General features: G+C 32.5%; 1 protein-coding gene across 1 annotated transcript in view; it reads right to left on the reverse strand.

The window, feature by feature from the left end:
• Positions 1-3822: 3822 nt before the first annotated feature.
• LOC132904700 (uncharacterized) overlaps positions 3823-17269 on the reverse strand; it is a 117216-nt gene continuing 103769 nt past the window's right edge. The window contains exon 4 of the mRNA XM_060955405.1: positions 3823-15852. Coding sequence (XP_060811388.1) covers positions 15581-15852 — 272 coding nt within the window. The 3' untranslated portion in view covers positions 3823-15580. The remainder of the gene's footprint in view (positions 15853-17269) is intronic.

Genomic DNA, 17269 nt, shown 5'->3' on the forward strand with positions numbered 1-17269 from the left:
CTTATTACTACAAGGTACTGTTTATATGCCATTCGTCAAACTTGGGAAATTCGGACTCTATCTATGAGAAATTAATGATAGCACACATGTGCTATCTTTTTGTCCAAGGGTGTATATGTATAACTGGAATATACTTTATTGAATAATAAGATAATAAAAAACTAATTTGAATAAAAGTACTTCATGATATTTTATATAATTTCTGCTTTTTTATTTTCTATCACTTTTCCAAACACATTAAACAAATTCATTTTTTAATTCATTTTTCATCAACAAGTTCATTTTTTAATTAAAAGCTCGAACAAATTTTTGAAAACGTGTAAATATATATTTATTTTTTATCCCGTTACTTCGTGCCTTATAAATATTCGCATAAAATTATATTGAAACTCATTTTCCAGAAAACAGTATTTTTATTCTTATGGTAAAAGATTAAACTCATATAATCCTATGTAATATTACGTAGGTGGAATCTTCACTGTTGCAATATGTATGTGTATATTAGGGGGATGACCACTGTGGTATTGATTAATTCTGAATAATTAATCGGAAGATGTTTCACTAATGTTACTTTCAAGACCAAAAAAAGAAAAAAGAAAATCAACCTGCTCGCCCCATCCATCTTGCGTCAATTCAAATGTACATCGAAACCTACGTCCCCAGCAGATACAATCCTGGAGATATTCCTGTCTGATTAATCAGCCGACTATAAATTAAATTTTATCTGACAATACGGAAATTGTAAAGTTAATATTAACTCGCCTGATCCATTTTCGATCAAAGTTGTCGACGTTCACTCTCGTGTATCGGATGTTATAAGTATTATAACTCTGACTGATCTCACGACATCCAAACTATAATATCGGTGTTCATATAGTGGGTGTTACTTGGCCGTGGGTGTCGTAGATTATGTAATGCGGATGTAATTCGTACTGTAAATCGCACGATTTACTAGTTGATCATATTATATTGCATTATGGCGTCAAATATTAATTTTGACCTTTTCAATTTGTTTCGACTCTTTTAAGTCTTGTGGAAAAATATAGTCAAAATAAAAATTGCTGATTTTATGATCGCAACACACTTGCTTCTTCAATTTCTGTGCTGTCAATATGATGATATTTTGAAATACGAGAACTTGTAATGTAACTCGCATGATTAGATCGTTGGTCGCGTTAAATCACATCTTTACGTCAAAAAATGTATTTTTAACTCTCAACGTCATTTGCAGCGATACGCGTGGAAAGGTTGGATAAAAGAATTCATAAGAAAAATGTTTGTCCGTATTTATCTCCTTTGACGACGAGAAAAGAGTACGGGAATTTCTCTTAAATTCCTGTTGAATACATCTCAATCTTTTTAAACAAAATATTCATTATATTGTAAAATTCTTATAAATCTATTCGTAGTTATATCGTAGAAGAATTATATTTGATTAAATCATCAAGTTTTGGATTTCGTAACAAAAGCTGCTTTTATGAAATTAATTTTTATTCGACGATATGTTAAGGTATAGATCACTTTTCGTAATATAAATTTTGTCGTGCTGCGTGCTCGACTTTTGTTTACTAGAATTATTAAAAAAATACGTTATTATTTAAAATAGTCGAAGAATTTGGCGATTGTCGATCGCAAGAATAAAAATCTCAGATTTTATTATCGTGACCTACCTGTTTGTTCAATTTTAACGATGTCAATATGTATGATGTTTTGAAATACGAGGACCATAGATAATGATTGTTACTGTTAGCACAGTATCTCACAATAAATCGTATCTCATTTGCTTTGGTCTTCAGCTACGTTTCAATTTCCGGCTCACCGAGACGGAGGTATCGTATTCGTTTGAAAGAAGATAACTTTTATGTGGTTTTATTTTTGTGAATTAATCTTGCAAAGGAAATAGGACGAAAGAAAATAGTAGCGCCGTTTCAATCGCATTATTGCTTTTGCTGACACTATGCGTCTAATAGGATGAAAGGTTACTGGCCTCTTATACAAAAATATACTCCTGCCTTTAAACAGATATCTTCTTTTTAGTTTGTACTTTAATTTCAATAGAATTTTGTGATAACAATATAAGAAATACGTGTTGTTTAACTTTGTTTATTTAGAAAATATCTCTTACACATTCTAAGCGGAGAATAATTATTTATTTCATTACTTCCTACTACTATAAATGATTATAACGAATAAAGACATAAATATCCCTTACATATCAAGAAGATACATTTAAAAAATTCATTCAAATTCAAAGAAAAGAGAAATTACTATCGATATTTACGGTATTAATTTTTCATTAACATCAACATTAATAACAGGTTGAACATACAGCAAGACCCTCGCTTATTGGAACGAAATATCGATTTAATGCCCGATTAACTTAACTTTTGCTGATTCACTTATCTAAACGCGAGCTTCTATTATGTGAAGGAAAAATGATAGATAACGAGGGAAATTGGCAAACTCCAATTATATAACTTTGTTATATGTTGTCCTACGACGAAGTTCAAGTAAATGGAATTCAATTGTAACTGTAACTGGGAATTAACCGAGGACCGTAACTTACATTTTTTGGTACTCTACAGTTATCAAGAGAGACGTTTCATTAAAACTAAATTATCTATGATTTGAAACTTCTCATTTTTGTATTTTTAAAATACAAAACTTTCACTCCGTCATTAGTATCTCGTGTAATTGCGACCATTTAATATTTAACTCGGCGGTATTCGCGTTCTGTTGGCTGTGCCCTTCCAATTCGCTTCCAGAAGATTTTATTACAGTAATTTGCATTGCAGGTCTATAGATTTTCTGTCTTGTTCGCTGACACAGACATGGAAATGCGTTGGTGGACAGAGCTCGAACGGCTATGCACATGCAACCAGGTATGAAGAAGAATCCGTGCTTTTCCCGATTAAAAGAACAACGCGGTTCTAATCGTATCGTTTCCCTTCCTTTCTCATCCCTGAAAACGAATTTGAATTTTTTCAACGATTTACCTTTTTCTTTGCTTAATTTTACTCAAGTTAAAAATACAAACGATCGTTCGAACGTTGCATGGGTTTAATACGAAATCTTTACATTTCATCGAAAACCTATGACAATATTTATTTTCAGTTAAAATTTTAAGAGTTTACTTGAAATAGATACGATAGTTATTCGTGTGTCTTCTCATATTCCTTTAATATGGCTCTCGTGTCTCTGGTCAATCTCGTTTGACTTTTATCGAGCTGATACGAAATTAGATGGCCCGTTCGTTCGGTTTATATTGCCAACACCCGTATCGAGTTTCGGGATCCCCAAACTTTCAAAAGCCTCAGTGATATGGGTATACCGAGATCAGCCCAATCCCGCCGAAAACTTCTTTCGATCCGTCTCAATCCCGGCACACGTGTACCCATACACCTGCAAATTAAACGATTCAGTGTATGTATTGGCAACAATTGTTCACGATCAATTTAGTTTAGTAAAACGATAAATGTAGATAATTATTATAAACATAAAATTCCTTTTCCATATTATTGTTATTTTTTATTTATATCGATTTGATTTTAATTTATTTTTACCTGTTGCCAAGTATCTCTTAATAAAGTTTCACCGTGGATACATTGTAATAAACTGAAATTGAAAGATATTTTTAATTGAAACAACGAATGTAATAGCAAAAGTAGAGGGAAGATTTTCCCTTGAAATTAAAATGACCTATTATCGGTAAAAATGCGATTGGTGGAAAAGTCGATTTGTGGAAACGGTATAACTGCGAAAGGGTAATTTTTCAGCGTATTTTATTTTACAGATAGGTTGTCGTAATTGGAATTTCCCCTCTGTTAGTGAAAACGTTTTATTAAACTCTGAAAGTTACAATAGCAGTAGAGTTCTTTTTTTTCTGTTATTTACGATTTTTTTTCTTTACTGTAGAATCACATACAAGGTTACAGTACTTGAGGCCCTCCATGCGTAATAATTGCGACACATTTCCGTGCAAACCTCAAGTTTCGTCGTAATTCCGTGTTCACGTTCTCATAAAGTTAAGAAATAATTCAGTCTTTCCAAAAATCATTATCACGTACCTTAGGAGACAAACGCTCGCCTCCCTGGCTAGAGCTTTCAACGAAACTATCGAATGAATGACAATCTGTAATGATTTGCATAAAACCGTACAGTCCTTTTGATTTATCAACGCCCGCATCTTTGAAATAAACAGTTCCTTCTGACATTTGCTTTCGAACTAAGGATCGCGCGAAATAACGTGAACGATATTGCAATCCTTTTGGATCAACCTGAAGTCTAGACTTCTGTGGAAAAATCTGTTTCCATATTAATATTGTCGCTGTGAGTTAATCTCTCCGCTTTATTTATAAAATTTTCTCAATTCCTCATGTTTGTATGTAAACAGTTATTGTTCATCTAAACTATTCGATAATACGAACTATCATTCTCCCCTTTCTTATTTCTTCGTCTTTCTTTCTTTCTTTCTTATTTTTTACAGAATTAAGTAAAAGCACAAAGACGAAGAAAAGTTAAGAAGTTTTCCGAAATCGATGCTTGTAGCATCTTCTTGATTCGTAACAATTTTGAATTACCTTTGCTGTATTAATAAAATACTTTCATTCTCTTTGTTGTTAATAAAGTATCAAGTAATTCAATTAATTCTGATTTTACTTGGGAAAACTATACTTTTTGCTTCTACTTAGAAAACAAGAAACGAGAAACATCGATTCCAGGGAAGTGTGAAAAATTGTTTAAAAAGTCAATCGTCGATATACCATTTTTAAAATAATCTTATCCGAAAATTTCGAAATTATAGTCGATAGCTATCGTAACATCGTTACAGCCTCGTTATGTCCACGTTATTTCGTGCATGATCGTACAATCGGAAAGGAATCAAAGGCCCTAGCGGCTTCTGAGTACTGTCACGAAACTTCACGCACGAAGTTACGACGAGCTCGGATGCGACAAGAAAAATGATCATGTCGTTCATGCATGCGAAGTCCCGTTATGTTACCAGGTAATTATCGAGCCGAATGTGCGATAAGAAGGTTCCACGATAATCGTAACCTGCACGAACCTAACTTTCATGCGATACGTGCGTATGGCTTTGTGTGTAAACGTACAATAAATATTATACCGAAGAAGTAGCGTATATATATATTATTCTTGTATATATATATATATATGTATATATACACACATATTTATATGTACATTGTTGCATATATATTAACCTATTCATATGTGTGCATATTAATGTATATACATTACACATATGCATATGTTAACATCGCTCAGAAGTATCCTGAACACTTGTTTGCTTTCGTCAGAATGTAATTTAATTACAAGATTATAAATGAAAGGAGCAAAGATGAGTTTGTGTTTTTATTATTACCATTACGTGATAAAATTAACCGTTCAAAATTAATATGCGAGCAAGAACTTGTCATTCGTTATGGGACAGTTTCGTTATATATAATGTTCTGTATTTTCAGATTTTTTTATAATTATTAAAAAGCCATATAAATATTAAAAATATATATAGAATATAGATGAAATATATACACATAGAAACACTATCGTGATTAATTCGAGCAACGATAATTAAAACCGGGGGTATGTCGACGAATAATTTCGATATGTTAATGGTAAATGTTTTTAACGAATAATCAAAATTGCCTGACTACGTAGGAGAATAAATATAATAAAAGATATAAATATCGCTTTTAGCCAGTAATCCATCATTAATCGTATTACTATGTAACAGCAGTTATGAATCGTTATTACAGATTAATTAAAGCGTTTGGATACTTCCTAGCGATAATAAATTATACATACATATATAGATATATGTATGTGTGTATATTTCAGGTAAATTTGAAAAGTTCACCTCTCGTCGCTTATCTATCTCTTTCTCTCATTCTCTTTCTCTCGCTCACACTCTCTCAGCCGAAAGATTTTCAACTTGCAATCGGTCATGATTCGTTTAAGCATCGATCTTCGAGGGGACTCATATTTTTTCATTATCGAAGTCCCGTTTTAACGAACGAAGTTAAACAAAATTCGCGTGCAATCGTAGCCAGACCTCTCACGAGTTCGTTGAGAGTGCCATGTTTGTCCATCGCATTTTCCTAAAAGACACGGAGAATGATCACCCGATAGAGACCCGAGGCGAATGTGTATATACATAAAATATAACAGACTTTTTTTTAGAAGCTAGAAGATCACATAATCTCACGAGAAATGGAGTTTTCTGAACGTTTTGCATAGCGAACGTGTTTTACTCCCGATTTCCTACCGTCGTCGACTTTTTAGGGCAACTAGAGTACAATGATAAAGATCTTGGAGTATCTTGGACGATTCTTTACGAAAGAAAAAGCATTTCTTCTTCTGCACGCAAATACAGTAAAATTCCCGTATTCGCGTTTCGCCAAGATCTCATGATATTAGGTAGAAAATTCCTAAATTTCATCATCAAGGATTCATAATATTAGGAAAACCCATTGCGAAACACCGAATAGTGTTTGAGGATCATCCAAAGCAGATGATTCTTTTAACAGTACATTATTAATAGCGCTATGTCGCATTGGCTTCATCGTTATCATTAGATTGTTACTTTTTATGCAAATTTATACTTTTAAGAACATGACTGAAACCTATTTATCTCTTGAGAATCGAATATTAATCGTATACGTATGTAATAAAATTATGAAATCGTGAAAAAGTAGAATTGTTTCATTAGTTTGGCTTGTGAGAGGCTCGTATAATCATTATTACTATATTTCGGTTGATTTGTCTCGTTATCGATTATTTTATGCACCACTGCGACTGATTAATAAATTAAATTCAATCGTATGTGCATAATAGCGCTCGTTGCTATATACAGTTTTATAATACGAGGGTTTCACTGTATTTAACGTCTCGAAAACTAAAAAATCAAGATAGCCGATGATAGTCACAGTTAGAAGTGTTACGACACGATATTCTTATTGCTTTCACGTTTGCTTAATTATAGTCTGTTGGAAGTTGCTCAACAGTGTCCAAGATATTCCGTACATAGGCTCCGTTATATTTGTCGCAATGTGTTACGCTAAATCCATCTTTTTTTTTATTTTTTTTTCTTATTCTTTTTTTCGTACTATCTGAAAGAACGTTAACGCAGTTATTCCTAGAGATTACGATAACCCGTAAATTAAACGTAGCTTCTTAGCTTCTAGTTCGGACCAACGGCGCTATTAATATAACTAAAACGAAAACACGAAGGATGAAAATGTTACGTAACAGTAACGAAATACTATAATAGCTTCTGTATAAGTATCATGGTGTTAGATATCACTTAATATAGCAGAAATTCAAAATAAATGAACTCGCAGAGCATAACGATATTAATCTTGGTTAGTAAGACACAGCAGATGATTAACCCTTAATTACAAACACATGCTCGAGGAGAATCTGAGTGTTTCTTTCATTATCACAAATTGGTGGAGAATTTTAGAAGCTGTATTTATTTAAATACTTGCAAGTATTTATATACTTTAATTGTAAAAGATTTTTATAAATAAATAAATAAATATATATAATTATTCAAAGCTTTCAAAACATGGTGATTTTAAAAATAAAATCATTAATCTACGAGAAAAGTTTGTGATAATGACAAAAATACGAGCATCTGTCGTTAAGGGTTAAAAATCGACATTTTTTGTCCAAAATCAATTAACCATGCAAGGCTGTATAGATAACAAGACGTAAATACTTTAATTGCACATAATCATTTTTCTTCTATATTATTTTTTCTTATGAAGTGTCAACTCTTACACGTAACAAAAATTCTGTGCTTTTAATTGATTTTAATTGATTTTTATAGTATCGTCTTTCAGCTTATCCGCAGCATCGATGTACGATTTTTAAAATAATATATTCTGATTACGATATAATTCAATAATATGCATGTTTAACTGTATTGTTTCTGTACTGTAACGGAATAAAAGTGCTGATAAAGTTATTCAAACGATTTCTTTTGTGCCTTGCGGTAATACGTACAGTAAGTAAGTAATATTAGAAACGCTATAAAAGAGATTTAAGATTCAGAACTAATGTTAAAACAGACGAATAACCGAAGAATCAGTGCATCAAAATGGTCAAAAAATAAAGCGCACTTCGGTCGTAGGAAATATCTCAATTTGCAAAATCACGATTTATGTACAAAGAACGTAAAATTAAAAGCACAGAATTTTCGTCTAACATCTGGCGTATTCAAAAACGATCATGTTACATTATTTGCACTCGGATTAAGAAACATGCTCAACGATTAATTAATTTTGGACGCACAATAATATCATACATAATAAAAAATAGAAACGCTTCGTAGAAGGCAGAAACCTTCTAGCGATGAAACATTCTGTGTGAGGAACAAACAAGCTTCCACAAAGCATCACAGCAAAGCAATCAATTAATCGTAAGCGTAATATCGTTTAGAAACCTTAAAAATGTTCAATGTCCACGATTATAAAATAGTTTGGCGTAGTGACAGCAATTGCGGCAACTGTCGACTGAAAATATCAAAATTGCCCTTTGTCTGTGTAACTAATTGGCGAAATTCAAGAATCAGCGCAGGAAAGCAACGAATTGCAAGTAAGCGTAATTCGTACATGATCGATCGTAGGGATCGAGGACCGATTCAAATGCAATGGACTCGTATACAGGGTATTTCATCTAACACATTCAATGCGGAAGACATGAACGTGCGTGTCGTCAGAACTTCCCATCGTCTTGCGGGTGAAGACGTCTGGATAAAAGGACACGTGTTATAGAAAAATCGATTTCCGCCACCAGGGACCCATTTCGCTTTTGTGCGTCGCATTGAACGCGCTAATTCGTTTGCTACTGACGATGCAAAAAACATACTTTTGACACGAGTTACTTTATTTTATGATTGTAATTTTGCAAGGATTATTTCTGCTTCAGTTGCTATATTCTTTCTTTATTTCATATGCGAGAAGTAAAAATATATCGGCTGGATTTCTGTAAATTTATTAGTTTCGTTCTTCGAGCACGTGGCAACATTCAATTTCTCATTTTTTATTTTTTTATTTTATATGCGAGAAGTAAAAATATATCGGCTGAATTTCTGTAAATTTATTAGTTTCGTTCTTCGAACACGTGGCAACATTCAATTTCTCAAAAGACAAATACTTCTAACATTGTTACTTTCTTGTACTTTCAGTTTGTAAAATTAATCACTTGATCGCTTGATCTATTCGCGAAATCATATAATTTCATTTTCTAATTAAACTCGGTATCTCCTTCGCCAAAATATATTCTCTTATTCGATCAAATTAACGATCTGAAATTTACGAAGGCGAAAATGTATTCCTGTATATTATATAATATATATATATATATAATATATTCTTGTACAATCTTCCTCGTATAGAACCAACTACCATTATGATTATTTTCTCACGCCGTCGTTAATAGCAATTGGAATCATCTTAAGTATAGAAATTAAGCGAAATACCCCATACACGATGATTCACTGGAAGAATCGTCGACAAACAATGTGAAAAAGACGCGTTTTAACGATATCTTCGCCTCTCGATTCGCGAACGACGACTCGACAGAGCATTGTCAAACCTTAAAAAGAGCGCAAAACACAGTAAAAAAGTTGAAAGATAGCGCGCGCGCATAGAAAAATCCCAGTTGAACGGTGTGTCTATCAGCGAGCTTAAATTAGTTTACGAAACTATTTACACAGATCGCATTAAACGGAAGGTTGTCGAGCTTGTTATACATGCTCGTATGTCGCTGTACTTAAGCTTAGCGGCTTACAGTTACGTACAGATACCTTAGTTAGTTCAGAGATGATTCGTGCGTGTACCGCTATTATTATATCAAGAGTATGTATATATACTTTTTTGTTTTCTTTATGCATATGCATTATATTATAATATATTATATTATTTTATATTATATTACGTTATATTATATTATATTATATTATATTATATTATATTATATTATATTATATTATATTATATTATATTATGTTATGTTATGTTATGTTATATTTTATATTATACTATATTATTATATATCACTAGCACTAGGTGAGTGAGAACTGAAACTTGGAGATTATACTTGTGGAATTTCTTCCTCGTTCACCTAGTGCCCAACGCTTTGTAAAATAACTTACAACTGTTCTCATATACATATATCGGTGTAACGTTTTTGTAATAACTTTAAGTGGACCCGAACGGTAGTCGAACGTGCACGCCTGTGCCTCGAGAAGAGTTCTTATTATATAAGACTGTGTCATCAATTAACAAGTAAACTGGCTGTCTACGAGAGTATGCGAAAAATTAGATACAGTATGATATTGTAATATCTAGAGGAACAATTTCTTAACGTTCTCTTTTTTTCAATTTTTACATCGTCTTGGATGGGGTAATTAAAATTTGATAAAATATCTCTCCATTTGAAATAAAGCATGCCGCTTCGTGACAAGTTAAACATTGTAAATATATACAATAGAGGGTTGTATCAAGTGAAGTACATCGCGCTGCACTTGAAATCAATGTACAGAATTATAAACGGAGATGACAATAAAAATCGTTATAGTCAACGTTATTTATATCTGTTCGCAGTTTTCATGGTGTTTCATAGGTGTAAATCTAGATAGCTGTTTAAAATACAACGCTATAATCAATAGAATTCTAAAAAGTTGAAGCTTCTGCGTAAGTCGACGTTAAAAGATCGCTATGGTTCGCTTCTACCCATTTTTCTTCGCATAGAATATTCGTAAAAAGTGAATTCCTAGGAAAAAGTCTTCTCGACACACGGGCACAGAAGAATTTATAACTGTTTTTAAGTATAAATATTGCAGTGTAAATAGATAATTTAAATATTTGTTACTCGAAAGACACATCTAGATCGCATGTTTTACGTTGCGTCGTAAGATCATCGGAAAAATTACTCGCTACGATTTCCTCTCCCGCACAGAAAATTTTCCCTCGAAAAAATAACATCGAAGTCGGGTGCAGGTGCTGAGTTACATTTATCGACAAGGTGTTGTAAATAGCTCATAGCGACGTTCCGTAATTTTTGTCATCGTTTCTTCATCCCCGTGTCGTTCCTTCCTTTTTATATCCCTCTTTTGTTCTCGAATCGGTACGCAACGCCAGTTCACGTACAAGGCTCTTCGAGAATGACGCGGATGAATCGTTAACATACACGTCGTGTCTAAAAAAGTTGCAATTTCTAGCTCTATTTTTCTTCTTTTACCAATGTGTTGCCACTTTTCGTCTATGAACAGGCACGCGATTTCCAGTTTTATTCGATCATGTTTCACGATTAAACTGTGGATATTTATGAAAATTTATATGTTCATGTAAATTTGATGAACACAACCGAAGGACTTAATGGGAAAGTCGTACAAGCGTATGTTTCCAAAAACGAGATAAAATCGAATTTTTAAACAAGTACTCGTTTAAAGATTGTTATCATTCATTTCTCTTATGAGTATGTATACTAATATGTTTTAATATTTAGAAGCATCTTTTCTCATATTGTAAAGTTTGTCACGCTTGTACTATTTTAGTTCACAACAAATGTGATATCTTTTATTTATCTACGAATACCATGTCTTGTCTTCTTTCTAAATCGTATCTATAAAGTTTTTAACACGTTCAACAAAGTTGTATTGAATTCTGTTTCTACTTCAAATTATGTAACAGTATGTCTTTGTCTTAATTTCATAAATATATAAGTACTTTTAACACCTTCGTTTCCATTCTCGTTACGTTCCTCATGCTGAAAAAGAATTCTCAGCGTCGGGTTTAGAAACGTCACTGACAACATTTTTATCAGTTAAAGCCGACGTCGTGTCTGGTTAAACTGAAATTACTGTATTATACAATTATAGCGATAGTCTCGCCATACCCGTTTTCTGTTTAATAACTTCTTCAAAATAACTTCTTTAAGATGTAATAACTTCTTCTTCTTTAAGATCAAAATCTCGTAAATTCAACGTTCTATAAATTTTATCATTTCTTCACCGCCTGTACCAAAACTGAAGAAAAATTTTTCTATTGTTTAAAATAGTCAAAAACGTTCTGACCAATTCAGATAATGTAATCGTTCAAACATTAGATCTTCGGATAGTAGATATATCAATATTTTGTATACTCGTGCACTTTAAATTTTCCATAAATGCATAAACATCCGCAGTCTATTCCTGACACATTATCCGAACACCTGTTTAAGGTGTGAAACAATGAAAAATGTTCTTTTGAGGTGAAGTTCACCGAGGAAATCAAATGTTCAATCGCTCAATTATCGTATCAATACACGTTACCTTATATCACGTAATTATACTTCTGTCGTGTATCGAAATATAGAAATCATACGATCGAATTTCTCTGAATGTAGAATAGTTATTGTAAACGTCTAATTGGTCGTGACAGAAATTTATCCATAAAGGTAACGATATACATATAAAAATCAATCTAACAGTTTCTATGAAATACCAACGTGCTACGAACATTCTAAGTACCACATTATTCTTTAAATTTTTGTTGTTCACGGAACGACCACAGTACGTTTTAATAGGCCTACCTACCACATACGCGATTGGTCGAGACAGAAGTTTCTCACGAAAGACGAAATTCAAGACAGAGGTAGAATCATATCGTGAACTTTAAACTGTATTCCCATAGTTGAAATCGTGAATGATACCACGAATGATCGTGTGCGTTCGAAGGAACCTCATTTGTTAGAAAGGAATATCTTTGTATTTATTAGAAGAAAATTGTTATTAGAAAATAATCAAGTTATTTACAAGCAGTTAGTTTTTAAATTAATAAGTAAACAGGAAGAAATTGAAGGATCTCGAAATACTTGTTTTGTACATTTTTCAATAATTTCTTAAAATAATCAAGCGTATTATATTTTGGGAAGAAAAGAAATTTTCAAATTTTTCTTCAAAGCTTTTACGTGTACTGCTTTTACTTTTAATAATTTATTTTGCATAATAAATTTTTCTCTGAAGTTCCTTCGACTTCGTGGTATCAAAATTATTCAACATCGGAAAGTAGAAAATGTTGAATGATTACCGAGATAAGCTCAAATAGAATTCTTTTTGGCCAGAATCCCTTTCAAATTTCATTTCCTTTAATTCTTTCCCTATAAAATGCGCCATAAGTTTCAGATGAATTATGGTGTGGTAAAATAAAAGCATTTCCTAATAAACAGGTGCCCTAGTTCTGCCATATACAGAATGGTCCATATATCATGACTGTGTAAAATATTATACAAAAATTTTCTTGATTCAAAACAGCAAATATCTAACATAGTAATAAATCATTTTTTGGAATAGACTTCTTAACAGACAAATGTTACTTGTACCATACGAATGAATTTCATTTGTTCGATAACGACTGATATTTTTCCGTAAATTATTAACTTTCCCTAGGGTGCAATAATAATTTATCAAGACTTTAAAATATTGACTTTAAAATATTCAAGTGTGTGATATTGATAACTGGTGCAAGATATTATGGGCCATTTAGTACATTACACACAGATCCAACAGACTAGATATGTTCGTCAAATAATACAAATACCTTAAACAATTGAAATTCAATGAAAATTCGAGGCGATGATCTTTAAAATCCCAAAAATGTCTGCCAGTAAAATATCTAAATATCCGTAAAACTACCGACGCTAGGCCAATTCTTTTAGACTTCTAAAACACCTTTTAATATCGATACTTATCCTAAAATTTTCATTTGCACACACACACATGCGCGCGTTATGTATAATGATTAACACATGTGCCAAGCTACCGAGGAACATAGAGTTACAAAAAGAGAATACTCGAGACGGTACGATACAATCGTTTGGTGCTGCTACAAATGCAACTGAATCATCTACATAGAAGTTGTCACTTTTAGATTGGCACGTAAAAATTATACTTAACAACTTTTCCTAATATTTCTTATCAGATTTAAGAGCATTACTCGGATGATTTATTAAATTCATTAGATTTCTTTCATTCAAGTTTTACCCGTTTCCTCTTTCTTTTTTGAACGAAATGTCCCTCCTCTTTTAACGATATTCCAATATTTCCCGAGATTTTCCTTCTTTGCGCGTCTTCAATAATTCATAGTTGTTATCCTCTGTCTCATTATGCTCGTGCGTAGAACGTTCCGATTTAGTCGCATGAGAAATATATATATATATAATGCATCTATTCTATGTATACACGTTTGTTATTATTTTTTTTTCTTTTTTTGTACAGAGCTTTCTTTGGTTTTCGAGAAGAAGGAATTAGTCTTTCATAGTGATAACGAACTGTTTTCGATTGAATGCAGGGTGTTCGGTTTGGCAATTTCTTTTTTTCTGTTCGCTCTGTATTTCAATTTATTCCTGCCATCGTAGAAGAACCATAACTGTTGATTACTTCTTAGAAACCTGAAGAAGGTTTCAAATCCACTTACGTTCACGTTAAATTCACTTAGACGATGTTAAGCATCTTTCAGTGTAATAACAACAACTCAGAGAAATATCTCGACAAAATTTTAATTGCTCTACGATTTCCGAATTTCTGTATGCCAATCTCGCTCTCGTTTCAATAAATATAGAGACTCCTAGAATTTTAGGACGCGTTTTAGCGCAAAATCAAAACCAGAACGTTTTAACGTACAACGATTCTTATCTTCCATAAATTTAAGAAATTTTTCTACTAATAAGAAACAGATTGTAAAAAAGATAAGAAACGAGTTGATTGTCGCAATAGAATTAAATAGAACCTCTTGAAACGTACGTAAACCATAAAGTAATATAGAAGAGTCTTACATCGATATTCATAGTGTTCTTCTTTCTTCGATTTCCAATTGAGAATGAACAAAATAGCAACTTTAAGTAAAATGTTTCTGGCTTCAAGTATACATAAAAAGACAAAGACTTGTTCGCAATATCTCAAGGATTTATGTCCACTGACTTTGACCAGAGAAGGTGCGATAACAAAGTTACCCTGTCCTATTCCCTTATCTCTACGTGGAATTCTTCAACGTTTCGCACTTTGCATCCAGAAGTAATTCCAAACAGTTTGTATTTCGTTTACGTAAAGGTAAAATATCAACGGCCAATGAAGTGATATCGTGGATCGGATAAAGCTCGAACACCCAGCATACAGGATAGAAAAGTGCACTTTCTTCAGCGACGATTCAAGCTGAGTACACGTTACGCATTACATATCGATAATATATATATATATTTATATTATATAATTATATATATATAATTATATATATATAGAAAGTTACAAAAGATAAAAGAATCGAGTATAATGTACACGATGTATAGACTGTCTTCAACGGTTGTTCTCCGTTTTACTTTCCTTTCAAAAGCTTCGATTTATACGTTTTCCAATTTCTCTCCTCATTCTCTCTCTCCTTATCTTCACCATTCATTTCTCCTTTCTTTTTCTAATTTAAGTCTGGAACGCCTGAGGAGTTTCTTTCTATCAGCGGATGTACTTTCATCATCGACTAACCGGATCCAATTAATTAGCCGGTTTCTCTGACGTCGATCATTAGGCTTCGTCGGAGTGAGAGCCTTGGGAGCTACGCTTCTTCTTATGGTTTCCGTGGTGATGATGATGGGAATGGTGTTCATGATGTTGATCGGTGTGCATCAACGCGTCGGTTTCTGGTTGATTCTGATGGCCCACCAGCAGGTCCAGCGTGCCTCGTGGAAGTCCAGCTGGATCGTTAGCTGGAGGTGGAAGTGGAGTTGCCACGGGCGACTCGCTTGGTAATGGCACACAGTGCAACACGTAGCATCTAACACCGGCTAGTATGATACCTAAAAAACATTGACTTTTGTTAGTCATTAACATACTTTATACGATAGTTTTACCATTTAACACTAGTATTTTCTTTTTTTTTTTTTTTATTACTAAAGTGTGAAACTTGTACGAAATGGATCAAGAACGAGAGGAATATGGAAGGGTACATAATGATCATTAGAATTCAAAGGACGATCATTGGATATTTGTTACGATGATATTTTATGAGGTAGTTTGACTGTTTAACGTTGAAACTACTGACGATTAAAATTTAAACTTTGTACCAAGCAACTCAAAATGCAGTTACTCGAGCTTTCGATATGATGGTATTTTATAGGATCGTTTCACCGTTTAACGTTGAGGATTATTAAACTAATTGTAAGTTAACTATTCGCTTGTAACTCACTACGATCTTTGTGAAATGTAGGTGTTTAATTGTGGAATTTAAAAGGGGAATCGTTGCAAATATCAACCAGAACGAAACTCTTCTTGATGAACGTTGATTACGCTATAAAATTTTCATAGAAATGTCTTTAAAGGAAACTTTGATAAAAAGCGATAAGTTTTATCATTATCTTTTGTTAGAAATATCAGCACTAAAAGTATCGGACTAGAACTAGGCTAATTCTATACTAAAGTGTAACATTTTACAACGAATTACGGGCATTAAAATAGCAGGAGTATGAAGAAAACACAAATAAGCTGATAGACAAGTCTTCATCTATTTACTTTACGAACGATCATTAAAAATTTCTAAAAATGTACCGCGATACATATATACGATCTTTATAAAAAATTATGGATTGGTCAGTTCGACTACTCTGATGGTTGTAGCGTTAAACTTTTATAAGTACGAATGATATTGATGCAATGGTAATAATAGTAAAATATAGCATGTGGGTGGCTACCCCCAGCGGGGTGCCAGCTTCGTGTTTTCTAAGTTATATCTTTTATGATGTAATAATAGTGATATAATTATTTTATACGGTGGATATTTATTTCTTATATTTTTTGTTGCTCGTGATTTTAATTCTAAAATTTGATACCAAATAATATTCCTAGTTTTTGTTTTGCTTCATATCTTGTGCTATTATTAATATAAATAGCTTCTTAGGGACAAGTATTGCCGAATTTACAATGTGAACGATGAATGTTTAATTCAAAAAATTATAAAATTCGAAAGATAAATATGACATACTCGTTACACAAATAACGGTGATAAAAAACAATTTAATTACTTTATTTGTTCATTTTATAGAGATTTCATTTAAAAGTTGTATTTGTTAATCAGAGATTTTATTTGTTATTTCTATACATTTTATCTTTACGTAGACCAGGCCGCACGTCGCGGGCAAGATGGCAATCATATTTTTTTTTTTTTTTATTTAATAGATTATTTATGATCAATTCTCATTGGGAATTTTAAGTAAATTT

Source organism: Bombus pascuorum, chromosome 2, assembly GCF_905332965.1.
Source record: "Bombus pascuorum chromosome 2, iyBomPasc1.1, whole genome shotgun sequence".
Taxonomy (NCBI): Eukaryota; Metazoa; Arthropoda; class Insecta; order Hymenoptera; family Apidae; genus Bombus; species Bombus pascuorum.